At 36.6% G+C, this 19,273-nt stretch overlaps 2 protein-coding genes across 2 annotated transcripts; one reads left to right on the top strand and one right to left on the bottom strand.

The window, feature by feature from the left end:
- The first annotated feature begins 303 nt into the window (after positions 1-303).
- LOC108894362 (U6 snRNA-associated Sm-like protein LSm4) lies at positions 304-3,774 on the top strand. Its single transcript, XM_018692996.2, has 5 exons — positions 304-451; positions 1,234-1,275; positions 1,544-1,642; positions 2,164-2,344; positions 2,812-3,774. Exons 1-5 carry the CDS (start codon positions 449-451, stop codon positions 2,943-2,945), a joined length of 459 nt encoding a protein of 152 aa, XP_018548512.1. The 5' UTR covers positions 304-448; the 3' UTR covers positions 2,946-3,774.
- A 6,012-nt stretch (positions 3,775-9,786) lies between these two features.
- Positions 9,787-18,940, bottom strand: LOC108894359 (E3 ubiquitin-protein ligase rnf213-alpha; the record flags this gene model as incomplete). Its single annotated transcript, XM_018692992.2, has 13 exons — positions 9,787-12,635; positions 12,887-13,065; positions 13,357-13,446; positions 13,788-13,985; positions 14,490-14,567; positions 14,978-15,182; positions 15,991-16,171; positions 16,321-16,398; positions 16,673-16,802; positions 17,414-17,665; positions 18,178-18,263; positions 18,354-18,527; positions 18,789-18,940. Coding segments are annotated over 13 exons (1,960 nt in total), but the record flags the coding sequence as incomplete, so codon positions are not given.
- Between the last annotated feature and the right edge of the window lie 333 nt (positions 18,941-19,273).

The following is a 19,273-nucleotide window of genomic DNA, read 5'->3' as shown; positions in this document are numbered from 1 at the left end:
ACACCATCCTACTGGTTTAAACCTCACCGAGCAAGAAATGTGCATTAATACATAACTGAAAATAGTCCCAGAAAAAGTGTATTATTTCCTCCTGTCCGACCAATATATCTTGGTCTTTTCATGGGATTTCCAGCCTTATCCCTTACCTGGCATTAATGTTGCTGTGTTAATAGTAAAATGAAGGACCCACCATTTATTTCATTCATGTTATTCATTCATTAATTGGGAAGTATTAATAGTGATTATGAATAATTTGGTGTTCCACTTTCTCTAGCGGTATAATGTGTAATTGCGTATTTTGGACTGTAGAGAGCAGCATCTTACTTCCATGATTTTGCACACCGGAAACTCATAGGGACGCGAGGAAGAAGAGTAGGAGGCAAAATCGTGTCGGTGAAGGGCCAAGACAGAAACTTGGGACATAAAATCAAAGAGAGATACTATCACAATGGTGAGTATTTAACTGTAGCTTAACGAATCGTTCATAGTTGTCGTTTAGATTTTAAGTTGCTCGCCTGCTGCTCAGCACTGAAGCGCTGGGTCACAATGATGCTTGGTAACGTTACGCAAGCTAAGTGAAGTTAGCCACTAAAGCTAAATTTAACAGATTTTACACAGTGTTTGTTTCTTTAACAGGAAGCTACAGCAAACTTTAGGGGCCCGAGGGGTCAGGTGCTTGGTCAATAAACCAAACATGAAGGTCATGTTAGTTATTTAGTCAAAATAGGATTTATATAGACTGTATATATAGCTATCAAGTCCTGACAAAAATGGGATATAAATGAGAAAACGTTGACATACTTGATAAATAATTGCAGTCCGTAATGTTTGTTTTCCATTATTCTTCAACTGGCTTGACAGTGGAAGATGTTTTGAATGTTATTCTCTGGTGTATTTATTAAAAAGCAGTATTATACAAACTCTTTGTTAGTTGTTGCGTTGCATAGATGTATGGAGTTAGCGTGACGTCATTAATACGCGCCTTGAAACCTTGACGGAACTTTTCGAAAATACCTTGAGAGGCTGCCAATTAGAGCTGCCGCCATTGCCTATTGCTAAACACAGTGCACCCAGGACACACTGAGGAAGCACTGTGGTGGTGGTGAATTATTATTATTTTTTAAATAACACACTGCTGAGTGAATTATGGGTGTCTAATTTACTCAGCCAACTAAATAATGTTCATACCAGGTGAATTACAAATGTATGACCTGTTTTTCTGTCATTTTGCAGCTTCCCCTATCACTGCTGAAGACTGCCCAGAACCATCCTATGGTGAGGATACACTGAACTGTTAAACATGATACATAGCACGTATTTCAGTGTCCTGCTGTTCCTGCTTCAGTTCTAGCTGTTTCAGGTTAAATTAGTTTAATAAGGTTTAAGTAAACTACAATCAATATTGGTCACCATCTAACTATTAAAGTGAATTGACTTAAGTCCAGTGTGTTAGTTAAGCCGATAACGCAAGAGAAAACTTCAGCTCTAGCTTCTGTCATCTCATGTTGTGTTGCTGTTTTTATTGTGTTGTCTCTGTGCTCAGCTGGTCGAGCTGAAGAACGGAGAGACGTACAACGGTCACCTGGTCAGCTGCGACAACTGGATGAACATCAACCTGAGAGAAGTTATCTGCACCTCAAGGGTAAAGCTGAGCTCTGCTCTCACTTCTCTGCTGTTTGGTCATCTCTATGATCTGGTGTTAATATGTAGCTTTAGGTGGTTAACCATCACTCCATCCTTCATCTTTCCAGTACTTTTGTGTTTTCTTTCTTAGTTTCTTCTGTTGATAGTTCAAACAGCCTCTCAATGCTTAAATCTATGTATTAACATACTTGAACAAATTTTATTTTCCTATGTGATACAAAAGAGGTTAATTTAATTAAAATAAACAATTGTCTTTATCAGTGAGTCTACAAAATGTCAAATGGCAATCAGGCTAAAGTGACATTCACATTGTTTACAAAACCTACAGCTATCTATATCATTTCAGCACTAATGCTAATATAATGTAATACAATGCTAATACAGCAGCACAAAGATCTTTTACTGTCTGAAAAGGTGGAGACAGAGGCTCATTAACAAAACTAAAAGTATTTGTTGTTGAAAAGTAATATTACGATTCAGATGCATTTAGAAGCGTTGACACCCACTGACCTCTGACAGGATGGAGATAAGTTCTGGAGGATGCCTGAGTGCTACATCAGAGGAAGCACCATCAAGTATCTGCGAATCCCAGACGAGATCATCGACATGGTGAAGGAGGAGGTGGTGTCGAAGGGCCGCGGACGAGGAGGCGCCCAGCAGAACAAACAGCAGGGCAAAGGAAGAGGAGGAGCCGGCCGAGGTGATCTACTTAATCCAGGACTTTCTGCAATCATTAGCCTGATCATTTTGAAACCAAACAAGTAATTGTGAAATGCATGTTATTAAGCTAAAGACAAGGTATTTTTCTTAATTTCTGAAAAGTGGACATATTAAAGGTACAAGGTATTTTACCAGACAGTAGTGACATACTATGTATTGGTCTGCATGTCCACACTCAGTTGGGGTGTCACCTTACACTCTATGTACTCACATTACCCTTTTCCACCAACATCATACTGATTCTGTTCCAACACTCAATTTTGTGGAGAAGAGTTTAAAGTGAACCTATTTTACGTCTTTTTTTTTTTTTTAATCAAAAACTCTGGCAAATGTTAAATTATAATACGTTTTTTTGTTTCTGTTTTGGGTGGGATGTTGATCTGAACAGTATTTATTACAGCTGATAAAATTAACAGATGTTTTTCTATCTCCTCTGTCTCTGTGTAGGTCTGTTTGGCAGTCGTGGCAGAGGAATGACCGGCCCGGGTCGGGGCCAGCAGCAGCAGCAACAGCAGCAGCAGCAGCAGCAACAGCAGGATAAGAAACCAGGAAAACCACAGGGAATGAAGAACCAGCACTGACAGACAATGCAGAACCTTCAACAACAGCACATCCTCTTATTCAGAGCTATTACTCCTTCAGTACACAAAGACAGAATTAACTCTCTGGTGTTTTCTTCTGCTGTGATGTTTGTAAGAACTGACCGTTGCAGAAATCACACTGGGAGAGGTTGAGAGAAGCTGCACTGAATTTTGTTTTTTAGCATCTGTAAGTTGGTATTAACATTTTTTTTATGACCATATACCAGTGCACCAGTCAGAGCTGATAGACTTCTCCTTTAGTATCAATTTGTAATATTACAACTTCACATTTTGTATCATAAATCACATCTAATTATCATAAAAGAAAAAACAGTTTTCCCTCAGTTGGTACACTGGAATGAGGTTTCTATTTTTAGTTTTTTCAGTGGTTGGTTGTTTGTCAGCTTGTCTCCTCAGGTGTGGTTTTCATTAATGAAGAAACTGCCCAGCCCCAACTTATGTTGCATGAATATTTTGAATATTGAATATTTTTTTTAAACTGGCTCTTTATTTTCTGTGTTGTTTGTGACGTTCTGTTGTTTGCAACCTTTTTGTTTGGCTGCTGCAGTGAACAACCTGATCACAGCAGGTGAACAGTAGACCAGCAGTCACCAGATTGAGGATTCAGTCTCTGAAAAGAAACACTTTTGTTAAAGCATTTGTAAAACGACACGTGATGATGATGATGATGGAGAAAAAAATGTCTCATGTTCTTAAGTCAGACATGGATGAGTGTCCGTTTGGTTAGGTTTCATTTTATTTTTGTAACACGAGACGATGTTGTAATTTATTTACATGAGAACATGAGAATAAAACAACTTTTGTTAAAGCGGTTGTTTGGTCCTGTTACTGTTATAATTACCTTGGATAAGTATGTGTCCTTTAAATCACAATTTTAAATCTTTACATCTTAAGCCTGCAGATCTAGAATGAGTGAAAAGTAGTTTCTGTGGAGCATATGGTGGATAATAAGTTCAAATTAAATTGACAGTATTAATTATGCTGGGCTCTGAGTCAGTGGTAAAGTGGTTTTCATGTGCAGAAAAGAAGCTTTAATTAACTGACCACTATATTTCAACTGTTAGAGAAAAAAAGAAAATCAGTTTAAACTCAAACTAGATATTTACAGTATGAATGACAGATGAAGTCTTAGGCTCCACATTTATATATAAATTGATTTACTGATTAGTTGACACAAATGGAGATATAAACTAAATGTAATAATCAATTAATGACTTAATCCTTAAGCACACAGAAAATTAACATTTACTGCTTACAGCTTCATAACTGAAAGGTCATATGTATTTCATTGTAATACAAATCAGATACCTCTACCTCTGGTTTTTGTGAGAGTGATCAAACTAAATTTTTTTTTTCCTTACAAAACTTCTTGCTGACAAATGGATAATCCTAATAGTTGGAAGGATATCAGGCAATAATTAAAAATGTATGTTACAATTAATCAGTGTTTGGCTGCTGCATTGTGGTTATTAAATCTTAAGTCTTTTAATGTGCCATCTAATTATTGTTGTTCTGAATATGCCTCACACAGTTTTCTTGTATTTAAACTTGTTACACAGAATGACATTTTAGTGAGTGTCCTCTATAAATCACGGTAAAAATGTACAGTGATTATTTTTTGCTCAGAAAACATTAGATAGGACACATTCCATAGTACAGAAAAGAATTACAAAATTTCAAGTTGTGTTACACTTTTATTTTGAAACAAGATAACCTCTTTCCAACCTCAAGCTGTCATGGCCATCTTTTATAATATACCATGAATATTGTTGCAGTAACAGTATGCTCAGCTATACTTTTTCTTGTAACTTAAGAAGTACACTAGGCAAGTAATTAATAGGCAAGATACCTTGTACACTACATACTTTTACATACTACAATATTGCAAATGTGTTACAAGTAAAGGCCTAATTACTTATTAGGCATACACATGTATACACATTATTTTCCTCTGTGGTAGTCATTGTAACACTTGCGTTGGATGGCCTTTTGCAACTTCTCGGGATCTGCCTCTGGAAATCGATGACGAGTAGCAGCTGTTAACAGAATAGAGAAGAGATAAGGTCACGCAGCATTTTCATACAATATTTTCTTCTGATTTTACAATATTAGACTGTCTGATATCCTATATTTAACAGTAATATATATACAGTATATAATATAAATATATAAAATATAAAAATCACAGAAGCTTTGTAAGTAGCCAAATGATAACTTAAGATGAATAAATACCGATTATGTCGTCCACTTTGGCCATGTCCAGCGGAGTCCTTTGTCTCCCTTCCTGAGGATTTTCTTTAATGACTGACTGTGCAAGGACCTTCTCTGTGAACACTATGGCTGCTAGCCGCTGGGTAAAATGGCCCGCGGAATTCTGGTACAGCTGCTCCATGTCCTTTCTCGGAATTGTCACTGTGCTGCCAGGCAAGGTGACCTGTATATGAGAGAGAGAGTTTAAATGTCTAAAAACAATTGGACCTATGTTGTATATTTTGCTGAGTTGCTGAAGGATTTTGGTCATCAGATGTCTGGATCTTAAGTTATCAGAGAAATAAGGTGAGTGAATGTGCAGTCTCTCCTGGATAATTTTTGATGTGTTATTCAGTGTTTTTACCAGTTCAAATCACCTGGTCCCTTTGTTATATACAGAGAGGAGGAGACCTCTGCAGATAATTCCCAGCAAAAACCTCCTGAATGACAATGATAATGAACAACTGACTTAACTGGGAGAAACTGACTGCAGCGACAAAAACAGTGGGGAAGACAACTCCCATGATCCCACACTACTTTACTTTACAACATCACCAAACAACACATCTTTTATCATTATTTGATTGAGAGGGCCTTGGAGGCAGAAAATGGCAAAATGCGTGTTTAAGTTGATCTTTCCTTTGGAAAACACTGCCAGTAGTCTGTATATCGCACTATGGAATGGCAGTGGTGTGGAGGTTCCCACTGACAGCATGATAATTCAGACTGCTGTGAGACACATTTAACTTCTTAAACTCTAAACTTTAAAGTTTAATACTGACCCATTTCACCATGAACATCGAACAATGCTTACAAAGGCAAAAAGGTACTTGGTGCAAATTCAGTTCAGATTCAATGAATCAACTTTAGTTGTTAAGTAATAAACAGAAACATTCATCCATCACTTGCAACATACCATCCCACTGTTATCGCCCCCTGGTGGGTCAGCCCCACTGGATGAGGATGCTGATGCCTGGTCATGCTGCTGGTCTATGTGAATGTAAAAGGGGAAAAACAAAGTTTGGTTTATTAGCCTGAACTCAACAGATGTATAAAATATAAAAAGTTATAATAATAAAAAGTCCTATTTAAACTGCCCTGACTCAGTTTAAACTGATTTACAGCAGGTTACTTTTCTGTAGTAACAATTAAAACAGAACAGCTACATAGACAGTTCAGAGGAGGAAATTTAAGCAGAGAGAGTAAAACTGAATATGTGAGCTCAATCAGCGGTTTCAATTGTGACATCCCATCATTTATACATCATTTACATGCCTGCTTGAAATGTGTTATAGAGGTTCTTGCTCTAATGTGACATGAAATCTAATTCTAGATTTGTGTGATGAAAAAGCGATGTCTGACCATAGTTGTTTTTTGTGCTGGAGCCAGTGCATGTGAAACTGATCTGGTGATATGTTTGTCTTGAGTTGTGTCTTAAAAGTAGAGCAGTAAGTGTTGGCTGATAGGAGATGGACAATGGTACTTAATGTGAAAACACCCTAAATCATAGTTAAATAAACATACTGGGGTCTGAGATGCCAACCGCTCCCAAACTTCTTGTGATGTCATCCACTTGGGATGGTATCCCGTCACCCTTGTTATCACCCATCAGCTGCTACATGGAACAGTGGAATACCAGAAATATTGGGGGGAAAAAGGATCAGAGTCACATTAAACCACAGGAACTTATAACTGACACTTATAGATGAATCTCTTCATTCAAGTTGTTGCCCTGGAAATTAATAAGAGAGAAATACAGAGAAAGATAATATAGAAATATATAATAATAATATATATAATATAGAAAGATAATTGTAGTACAGACAACACAGTTTAATAAAAAAAAACAAAAAACAATAAAATACCACACAAAAGAAAAAAATCCTCACTCAGACTTTAGGGGACCAAGTGGTGAGTGTGTGTGTGTGTGTGTGTGTATTTTTACATAGTAATGCATCATATAAGGATGGGTCACCAAAACACAGGATGCTCACCCAAGGGACAGTGAGTTTGTTTCCTGTTGAAACTGATAATCGTCAGTGTTTCTTTCATCCATGATGTCCCACAACCTTAATTATGTGTTTGCTATTGTAACCATGACAACAAATATCCTCTAACTTTAAGAAAGCACTTATTTTAAGTTTAAGAGGGATCTGGAGCATTTTTCCTATATTGAGCAACATGTGGTTGATGAGTAATTGAAGCAGCATGTGTGATTCATGGAGAAAAGTAGAAAGAGACTCTCTGTGTTCACAGGAATATGCTGCTATAACTTCTATCTTCACTCTAAGCATTGTAATCAGAATTCATGCTACTTCAGAAAGTTATTTTTTACACATTTGACTTGTGTTGTGTGTTGTAACCTTGTAATATTTGAAACACTGGTGTGGACAATCCCCCCACGTCTTTCAGTCCATCTGTTTTTACTTTCAACTAGAACATGGCACAGGATGATCTGAGAAACACTCTTAAAATTCACCAAGAAGTGTACAGTTGAGTCTAACCCTTGTGTGAATAAAATAAAGATCTAACAATTATATCTATCTAGTAACAAATTGTTTTGTAATACAGAGAGAAAATAAATAAATGTAAACTCAGATTTACTCTTACAGACTCAATTTATTATTCTAGTCTGCATATCTTAATGCATTAATCTTAAAATGGTCAGTAAAATGGATGAATTGGTTCAGATAACCTACCTTGTTTGCTCCTCTTCCTCACAGTCAACACTGAAACTCTGAGCTGATGACTGATGTTGTATAGCCCACTGAGGGTCGTGAATTAACTTTTGTTTTCATTTACAAGGAAGGGTGTGGCTATAACTGTACAAGTGATTCAGCTTTTTCTACCACAGTTATTGAGCACATCTTGTGCTGAAGCCCAGGACCGTCCCAAAGCCAAATATAATAAATTACTTGCAGATTTGACAAAGAAAGGCAGCAAATATTTACATTTGAGAAGCTGATATTAAGGGAAAGTCTCTGGTCCATATTCCTAAAACAATTAATTGATCACCATAATAACTGCTGATTAATACTCTTTTAATCAGTTAACAAATTAATAATTGCAGCTCTATCATTGTCATTAAATTCTGCTGCTATGCTATTGCACATATTATTAGATTATTCTATTTATTCTATTGTGCCTTTTTGAAGCTGAGCGCTACCAAATGAAATTTCATTGTGTGTATGCTTAATAACAATGAAGAATTCTTGATCTTGAGCTTGATCTTGGTCACCTTTAATTATGGTCTACTATATACTAATATATGACCTAGTCTAGTCTTGGTACAATTGCTATGCTAACAATGTTTAGTGACATGTTCTACAACCTGAAGATACACACACAGACATCCTCCACAGCAGCCGTTAGGTGGCAGTACTGTTTCCTTTATTGACCCTCTTCCCCAGCTGTTACACCTCATGATGTCAAACTATAATTTCATTACTGCTGATTTGTTACATGTTCCCTTAGACTCAAGTGAGGCCTCATTTCAAAATACTTATTTAACAATGAGAGTTGTTATTTGATTTGTGTAACTTGGGTATTTTTGTACGGTTTGAATTAACTTCAGTAACCCCACTGTGGCCTGATGTTCATTACATCCAAGGTGAAAATGCTCTGATAGATAGTACTACTTATAAATTACTAATTGTTCGGAACCAAAAAATGGAAGGTTTTAAGCTCTACTGGACCTGATTCCAGTGGTTGAAGCTGCTGACTTCTCATGGTAGATTGGACCTGCCAATTAATGACAGAGGCATCAGTCTCCCAGTTACAAGCTGTTATTTTAAGGTAAAATTGTGTTTATTTAAATGTTGAAATGAGGCTTAGCGAAAGTTCAGTGAGGAAGACTATGTGCACTTACCTGCTGAATCACAACTGTTTCCTGCCATCTTTAAGCCCCACCTACTAATTCATTTTCATCCAATTACAACCTGACACACCCATCCAGAGCCAATCACCTGTAAGCTGTATCAGTTTAAAATGTTCCCTCTCTGCTGTCATTTCAGCATCGCAGCGTTGTACGACCCACCTCCTCCCCTTCACCACCTCAACTGTGGCTGTCTGGCCATGTTCCATCTACCCCTGATCAGAAGTTCCCTCACAGGGAGCCATCCCAACCTCAGGCCTCATTCTCTCCTCCATGTCTCTTTCTCTCTGTGTCTTTCTAAACCCAACCAGTCGAGGCAGATGGCCTGCCCACTCTGAGTCTGGTTCTGCTCGAAGTTTCTGCCTCTTAAAAGGAAGTTTTGTTTGCTTCCCATGGTGATCTACTTCCTGCTAGGGTCTAAGTGCCAAAACTCTGTTTCTCCTGTGCACAATAAAATTCTATTCTAATCCAGATTCGTGCATGCTTTTGTTCTAAGTCTCTCCTGATTGAACTGTACCAACCCAGATCTGATGGATCAGAATCTCATTTATTGGTACAATGAAAGAATCAGATTGGAATTAAAAGTTGCTTTAATTTAGTGACCACAATTTATTAACTGTTGAATGTAAATCTGTTTTAAACTCAAATCAAGAAATTTACAGGATGAATGACAGATGAAGTCTTAGGCTACACACGTATATATAAATTGATTTATTGATTAGTTAAAACAAATGTAAATTTAATCCAAATGATCAAATAATCAATTAATGACTTAAACTTTAATCAGCACATACAAATGAATATCTACTGCTTACAGCCTCATAACTGTGAAAGGTTACATGCTTTTCATTGTCATACATAAAATCAGTGAACCTAGTTTTTCAGCCTGCCAGATTATGGAACACACATTATTTTTGTTTACTTTCTAAAAATAGTTGCTAAAAAGGACAATTTCATCTATCTAGAAAAAAGTTTAAAGATAAATATAATTTTTAAAAAAGGTTTCAGAAGACTTTAAAAGTGTTAGGAGATGTTCTGCTTCTGATTCTATATCCATGCATATAAGTTATCAAGGCTAAGTCCTTACCACAGAGGCCCGGGCCCTTTGCTGCATTTCATCCTCTCTCTTTCCCTGCCTTTCCTGTCTCTCTTTACTACCACTAGCAATAAAGCAGAAATACCAAAAAACTATCTTTAAAATAATAATAATAATGATGATTTAAAAATATGAATAAACATACATTTTAAACCAAATGTTTTGTTTCAAAGATCACTTTACCTTCACATTAGCGCAAATAAAAATTCAAAGTCCTTAAATGTGTAAGAAGAATATAAATATACTGAAAAACATGCAGTATCTTATCTTTTCTCTACTACTTTATCGTACCACCATGAAGACTGATTTGATCTGATTATTTGATTTTGGTGGTCAATGGTGAAATAAACTTAATCCAAAACAAATATAAGTAAATGTAATCCTGTAAAAGATATTATAAAAAAGTTAAAATATATGCTCGTGAAAGTCAAACATTTTCCTGAGTAGATATTGAGACGTTGTTCAAATGAGGCTCAGATAGTGATTCTTAAAATTATTTCTATTAATAAAAGGCAGTAAAAGAGCAGCTGGCTCGTGACAACGCTAAAACTATATATTCAAAGCATTTTGCACTCAAGATTAGTCAGTCTTAAGGCCTTAAGGTTATTTTTAAATCTTTCCAAACATAATTATCGCAGAAAAATCTTTAAAAACAGAAACAACATACAGCCTTATAACTGTGAAAGGTTACATGCTTTTAACCACTTCACATAAAATCAGATACCTGTTTTTCAGCTGTCACCAGTAGTTTTTTTAATACTTAAAAAGCCTAAAGATAAAAATATAAAAATACTTAAGGGGCCTTAAGATAAAATATATAATATATATAATATAATATAACACTTCAAAGGCTTAAAGATAAAAAGATTTAAAAAATTCAAGACTTAAAATGCATTGGGAGATATTCTGCCTCCTGTCTCCTGATTTTAGATTTTCTAACAGTAGAAAAAGTAATCAAAGAGCACATCCATATCCATGGTTTCAAACTTCCCTGCAGATAGTTACGGGTATCATCACAGACACTATGTCCCCGATTTTCTCGCATCATCAACTTCAAACATGACCAGACTGAACAAAAATACATAAAAATATGAAAAAACAGGGGCACTCTGGTCGCTCACCTGGTAGACCTGCATGTATCAAAGCTGAATCCTTACCACTGAGGCCCAGGCCCTTTGCTGCATGTCAACCTCTCTCTTTCCCTGCCTTACCTGTTGCCCTCCACTCTCACTATCAAGAAAGCAGAAATGCCAAAAGGTTACGTTTTTAACCATTTCACATAAAATCAGATACTTGTAGTTTTTCTGCTGTCACAAGTATGTAAACAAATTGTAGAACACACTTGTAACACATATTGTTTTATGCTCTAAAAACTGATTTATTGCTAAAATAGTTTTTTAAAGACTTAGCGGCCTAAAGATAAAAATAAAATAAAGCTTAAAAGACTGAGATACAAATATAAAAAGACTTAACAGGCCTAAAGATAAAAATATAATAAAAAGGCTGTTATGGGTATCATGACAGACACTATTGTCCATGATTTTCTGGTGCCATTGACCCTAAACATTACCAGACTGAACAAAAAGACATAAAAATAAGATAAAACAGGGGCACTCTGGTCGCTCACCTGGTAGACTGTGTACTACATATCAAAGTTGAATCCTTAGCACAGAGGCCCAGGCTGCTGCATGTCATCCCCTCTCTTTCCCTGCCTTTCCTGTCTCTCTTTATAACCACTATCAATAAAGCAGAAATACCAAAAAACTGAACTAAAATGCTAATAGTAATGATAATGGTGAAAAAATAAGAAGAAATTGACATTATCTCATAAACTAAACATTTTGCTTCAAAGATTTTACCTTCATATTAATGAAAATAAACATTCAAAGTACTTAAATGTGTAAGAATAATAAAAATATAATAAAAAAACATGCAGTATTGTATCTTTACTACTTTGTCATACCACCATGCAGACTCATTACCCTAATTATCTGATTTTGGTGGTCCATAGTGAAATACACTTAATCCAACTGAAATTAAAATATACGCTTATAATATATGGGAATTTCTTCAAATGAGGCTAAGTAGTAAATGAACAGCTGGCTCATGACAAGAAAAAAAAACAAACAAACTATATATTCAAGGCACTCAAGATTAATCAGTCTTAGGTTTTTTTTCATATATAATTATCAAAGAAAAAATTAATAAGACTGAAACAAATTCAGTTTCTATTAGACTGTATAACATAAATTAATCTGATAAACCTAATAAATCTCTGTAAACCCATCCTGTTCATCTCTCCATCATCCAGTCCTGTTTGGTGGTGATGGCGTATTTCCAGGTCTCCACAATCTGAGACAGCTGCAGATTTTCAGGAAACTTGCCCTCCACATAAGGGGGCACCTCCACTTCTTTGCTGTCCATGTAGGCAGCCACAGTCTCTTTCACACTGAGAAAAATGGAAATATATAAAATTAAATACATTACACTCATCAGAACGGACCATGTTTTCAAGTAGGATCATTTAACCAGCTACATAAACAACATTAAGGCAGCAGCATTTCCCACATACTTTTTTTTGGAGATTTTTGCTATCAATCCTTCATCATTAATGTTTTTTCCAATATACAGGTATTAAGTCTACAGAGGTGAGCAACTGGGCTAATAAGCAAACATTTAGAAGCTGTTCAATAAGTTTACCCCCAGGATGGATTGAAGTCGTCAGTGGCCCGGGGGCGACCCAGTCTCAGCAGGAGGAACTCATGCATCTCAAGAAGCCACTGGTCCACATTTCCAATGGACATGAAGCCTTTCAGCTCAGTCTTGTCCTTCTCTGTCAGTGGCTTCAGGTACTTAGCTGAATACCCCGAAAAGGGCTCCTTTTTTTATAGAAACACGGAATGAGGTATTTTATGTTATTATTATTATTATTATATTATTATTATTGTTATTCTGTTATTACAAATTATTCAAATTCAAATGTCAAATATTAAAATATCAAATTATTATTTTGTGTTTTAAATTTAAGAACTAAACAAAACAGAATAATACCAAAATAATATGAATGAATGTAAATATTACATAAATATTTAGATGAAACATCATAGTAAAAGGTGTAATGCACTTGTATTTAATCAGCAAAATACCAATGGTGCAAAAGCAACACTTACCCTCCTGAGACGCAGCATGTTTTCAGATTTAAGAGAAGAGAGGAGCTGCCACAGTGAAACACAGTGTCTGAGGGTGCATCTGCCCAGAGCCTGAGGACACAACACAACAGAGTAAAGAGTCTGTTCCAGCTTGTTGTTTTTTTAGGCTGATAAAATTTATTTTTATTATTATTATTATTATTTTTGTATTTTCTAGATTACTTAGTTTCATCAATGTTTATTAGGATGATTGACTTAATTTAATCACTGTTTAATAACTTAATTGCTTAGATTGACAGAATCATACACTAAGAGGTAAAGAGCAATGTATTATGTATGTTGTTAAAGAGGAAGTAGTAGTTATATATAATGCGTCAGTGTAACAGTAATGAGTAATCAGCCTTACTCAGGTGGTAATTTTAGCTGTGTTTTAATTTTTGCCAGGCACTGACCTGTAATATGTGATGATCAATGCGGTCGGCCATCTTCAGCACGTCCTGGAGGTAAGTGACTAGTTTCATCATGGGATCACCACCCGTCACTGAGAGGAAACCCAGGAGCAGCTCCACGATCTTGAACGCCTCACACACCTCACTGAAGGAGTTCAGCTCTCTGGACACAGCGTTCCGTGTCAGAGAGGACAGAGGCTTCTGAAGGAGAAATACAGTTTTGCATGTTGGATTGTAATCTTGTAGAGTACTAACTACTTAAAGTTCATTTGTCAAGCAAAAATGTCAAACATTCAATGGTTCCTCTATTTCATTGTAAATTGAATATTTTGGGATTTTGATCTCTGTTAACTTGTGACAGTTTAACTATTTTCTACATTTGATAGACAAAAATAAAATAGCCAATAGATATTGTTAATAAAAATAATCTCTAGTTGCATTCCTTGTAATCATCCTTCTTTAAATGTAAGTAATATACAGTATATTTGTGATTATGACTACAGTGGGTACATGTGGGATCAAACACATTTAAGGGAAATCAAATTGTAAAGTGTAATATCTCATCAAAAATCATAGTTCTATTGTGCAAAAAATAGTAAGCACATTTGGTAAGAAAATCCTGTCTGTCTCCACTGTCCTATCCAAATAAGGCACAAAAAAAAAAAAAAAAAAAAAAAAAAAAAAATACAGGGTCCATGAATTTACCTGATGGACTCTTCCTTTAACAGCGTTGAAAATGGTTTCATAGTCTCTCTCTTGTGTGTTGACCAGAGTGGGGATTCCCTAAAATAAACACAATGAGTTTGGTGAAGCAGGGAAATACAGAAATAAGAATATAAAATTAAGACGGTCAACACAATGAATACCAGCTAGGTTTGCTTAGCATCAAGTACAGTACATTATGACAGACCAGAGCAAGCCAAGTCAAACAAAACAATGTGTCTGTTCTTACAACAGATGCAAATTTCTTGGAAGAAGCCCATGCAAAGTACTAAGTATTAAGTGTGACCTCTTTTCATTCTCTACACTTTTTATCAAAAACAAACAAAACAAACTTGCAAAAAACTTGTTGGTTACACCCCCTTGTTTTTGCACCTGGAGATTTGACTTGCGTTTCTGTCTGTCCCCTTTTTCAGGAAAACATTTTTTGTTCCTGTCATTTACTTTATCCAAACCAGGCTGTGTGGACTCACTGTGCAGGTGATGAGGGGTTTTCCCTGTAGAAAGCGGGTGAGGATCTGCTGCTGGATCCTGGGTAGGTCATAATGTGATATTGTCTCATGGCCACGTTCTAAGCTGTACTGACAGTTGGACAAAACCAGAGGAAGCAGATCCTTCTCCACCTCATAGCAGATCACATGCTGCTCTGTCAGCTCTGCCATGGTCACCTTGTAACTGCTGCAGTGATGGAATTTAGAGGCATCACAATACAAATAACTTTTTCCTCCTGTTAAAAGTGTTCTATATCCAAAAGATATCTTATCTTATATCTAAAAGATATAAGATAGCAGTGCTCCACCGACAGTATATACATACAACTGACTCAAATGATAGTGGAGGGAGGGGCCTCCCAGGAGAAATGCAACTCAGACAAAGTAAAAAAACTCAGACAATGAGGGATAATCATGTTGTCTGACCAACCCCGACAAAAACCATCTGACCTAAGGATCTAGTGTGGTGGGCACAGAGGTCTTAGAGAGATGAATGCAATACATTCTCCTGAAAAGGAGCTGAAAACAAGCAACAAAACATGTTGTCTGAATCCAACAGCAGTGTAAACACAACATAAACTGCAGACATAATGGGGTTAAAAGCCCCCCTTCTGTTCTTAGGGCAGGAGGATCAGCGCAGTGCTACTTAGATATTTATGGTACAGTGACAAAGCAGCATTGCTTAAGCATTACTTTGCATCATATAACTATATACTTCTCTGCTCTGCATTCTTAAGGCCTTTTCACATATAGCACAACATGAATATAGAATACGAAAGTGCAAAATACTCGCCCATGAATATACAGGAGCTGAAGCTCCACCATGGCCTGTTGTGGACATATTTTTTAAAATAAAAAAAATAAAATAAAAATTACATTGCTTTTTCACAGCATAATATTTGTGAAAATTGCGTAAATTAATCACATGAAAAACTGCTTCAGTGTGAAAAGGCCTTTAGACAAAAATCTAAGAATTATCTGTGTATGTTATGTACCTGCTGTCCTCTCCGGTGTAGCTGTCCACAGCATACACAAGCTCATTTTGTAGTCCCACAAGGTAGCTGATCAACCCTGTGGCACACAGGCCTGGACCCTGCCGCCGGGGCAGGAGGTACTGTAGGTCACTGTTCAAGTCCAAGTCCTCACTGCAAAATTCATCTGGAATCTTCATCTCAGCTGTAGGTTGAAAAGGATGTATCATTCATTATTTCCACTACAACAATGAATAAGTATGTATTCATTCAGTTGGTTCATTCAATCACTGTGACTGCCTCCATCTGTAAAACATTTAAGGAGACAAAGAGGAGGGTATGTGCTTTACTTACTGCTGGTTACAGACACTCTGAGCAGATTCCATGTTCTCAGGAAGATGTCAATGTGTTTTTCATACCATGTTCTCATGTCTGAAACAAGTAATAAATATTTACCTAGTTTGTATGATACAAAAAATGGAAAATAGAAAAAGAAAAAATTGAGTGTGTGTAAAATGTCAGACATCAGTTGTTTTCTGTCCCATAGCCTAATGCCTCTGTTTATTTGGAAGGCGGGTAACAGATTTTTCCTAGGCCCTGCCCATCAATTAAGAGTTAGTCCATTAGATATAGTCAATCAAATGTTAACACTTTGAGAAAAACAAGTAATACATCTAGTCATTGCTCAGAGATATCACAGCTGTACCTGACTGCTTCTCAGTGAACTCTCTGATTGAGCCCACGATCTGGTCAGATGTGTTCTGGAACTTTCTCACCAAACGTTTTTGCAGGATTAGGATGTCTGGAAGGAACTTAATCTGCCGAAATTCTCTCTCCTAAAAAAGAAAAACACAAATTATACAACTGATAACCATGTCTCATAACCACAGACTGTATACTTAAATTAGCTAAGGTAAATAACCATAACTCATCTATGACTGTTTAGAATTTTGCTGATGAAAACTAGTTACCAGCTGTCAAGACGACTGAAACTTTACAAACAACAATCACATGGGAGATAATGCAATCAATATAAACGTACTGTTCATTAATTCTCTAACTTGTTTGGGAAATGAAAATATTGTGAGTAATAAGGCTAAAAACCTTGCAGGAAAAGTTTAAACGTTGAACAAAGGAAAACCTCATGGAGTGTCCTAAATAACAAGAGTTCATCTTCTTAACGTGTACAGTTACCAAAAGGAATACCAGTTAGATTTTGATATTATGCATAGGTGGAGGCTATGAATTACTGAGGGCCCTAGATCAAAGGTCAGGGGGAAAAGGTACAATAATTAATAATTTGGGTCTTGAAATGAATATTCACAAAAAATTTCATTTCATAACAATCTGACCAGTAATTGTCAGAGTTTCTTGCTCTGAATCAAACTGCTGGATAGAGATGTGAATTCAAAGTCATTTGTCAAAGCTTTACATCTCACACATTCACCTTCTGCAGGAACCTCCAGAGCAGAGCAGTTCCTCCTTTTTGGTCATTATGGTCCACAATGTGTGTGAGGCTGAGCAACGAGAGCCTCTCCCTGCAGCTCCACACTGCTGAGCTGTGGACCTGAGAGCCCTGTGGCAGCGACGCCAGGAAAGTACAATCATCACCGAAGGTCGTCCTCATGATGAAGTTGGAAGATACACGGGAATCGGTCCTGATTTTGCCCTTTCCTTCTTGCAGAAGTTGATCAAGATCCTAGATACAAAATATTAGTATTAGTAGTAGTGCTGCAGAGTTTACTGCAGCTATAGAATATAGCTATAATGTGCAATAAAAACAAAACCAATTTCAGCATACAGTACATATATGTCCACATATATAAATTAGAATATCAAAAATCTGGGCAGAATCTGATCAGTCTGGTCATTTCTCCTCTGACCTCTCTCATCAACAAAAGTGTTTCTGTCCACAGAACTGTCGCTCACTGGATGTTTGTTTGTTTGTTTTTCACATCATTCTGAGTATGACTCTAGAGACTTTTGTCCACAATCATCCCAGGAGATTAGTAGTTTCACACTAGTCCTGTCTGGCTTTCAGCAATCATGTCACAGTCAAATATTATACTTGAATGAATAAGCAGGTGTACCTAATAAAGTGCTTGGTGAGTGTATGTAGTGTCCTACCATTTTAAAATATCATGAGAGCCTTACTGTCATTCCATAAAGGAAAAATGACATAATGTAAAAAGGTTAGCTAAAAGGCATTACCTTCAACTGAGGCATCATTTCTGCAGCCATGGTAGTTTCCCAGCAGTTCCTGGATGCTTTGGTTGTTAAGCGCGGATCAATGCCAGCTAGACAAAGTCAAACAGAAGGTATTTTGTGGAGCAAACTTCAGCAAACTTATTAAATATTTTGCAGTGACAGACAGGTGGTCAGCTTACAGTGACTGGTCTGCGGAATGTCTTGCAGAGATCTGAGCACCAAGTGGACAGTTGTAATAGTGTCATCAGCTCCTTTTCCAGTGCCTGTGACAGCTGATCCAGATCCTTTATTAAGTGTAGGGTGAGAAACGCACAAACATCCTCCACAGTTGGCTGGATGATGTTCTGGACAAACTAAAGAAACAGCAAGTGGGGACAATGTCACAGTCAGATTCAACAGAAAAAAACAAAATTATCATAGGTCTTTATATCTTTTGCAGAGAGATTATCATTTGATCATCTCATTTGATATCTCGCCTACACACACAGTCAGCTCTGGAAAAATTATGACACTCCCAACAAAGTTAGATACTCAACAAGTGCTGCTACACATGAACTGCTGATTTAGATTTTCAGACGCTTCTCATTTTGATAGTAACTCTTTCTTTTGCTCACCTGGGACTTTCTGAGGATCCAGCAACATCGCCAAATGTGTGACCAGCCTGACCAGAGTGAAGGGAGTCAGAGACATGTTTTTAGTGTCCAGGGCATCTGGGTTGTTCCTCCGTTCAGGGTCTCCCAGGATGTGGCCAGGCCTGGTGCGATCCCTAAAACAACAGATAAGCATCACTCAGTTAGTTGCACAGAGGAGATGTTTAAATGTAACTGTATATGAAATTTGGTGGTACAGTTACAGACAAAATGGGTAAAAAAAAAAGGAAGTCGCAAATTATCATCCTAGTATTGCTAGTAGTAAATCAAATTATTGATAATAATCTTATTTTTTCTATGTTAAAATTGTCTTCTTAACATCTAAATTTTTGTCATGCTGCATCACAAGACACTGGCAATGTTGATCAAATGCTTTACCTTCAATAGCTCCCATAAATTATACTAAGTAGTATATCACCAACTTGTGCTATATTAGGTAGTGGTGATTA

This window comes from Lates calcarifer, unplaced genomic scaffold, assembly GCF_001640805.2.
Source record: "Lates calcarifer isolate ASB-BC8 unplaced genomic scaffold, TLL_Latcal_v3 _unitig_314_quiver_1363, whole genome shotgun sequence".
In the NCBI taxonomy this organism is placed as follows: domain Eukaryota; kingdom Metazoa; phylum Chordata; class Actinopteri; family Centropomidae; genus Lates; species Lates calcarifer.
The sequence above is the reverse complement of the archived record's forward strand: the minus strand, read 5'-3'. Positions and strand labels throughout refer to the sequence as shown.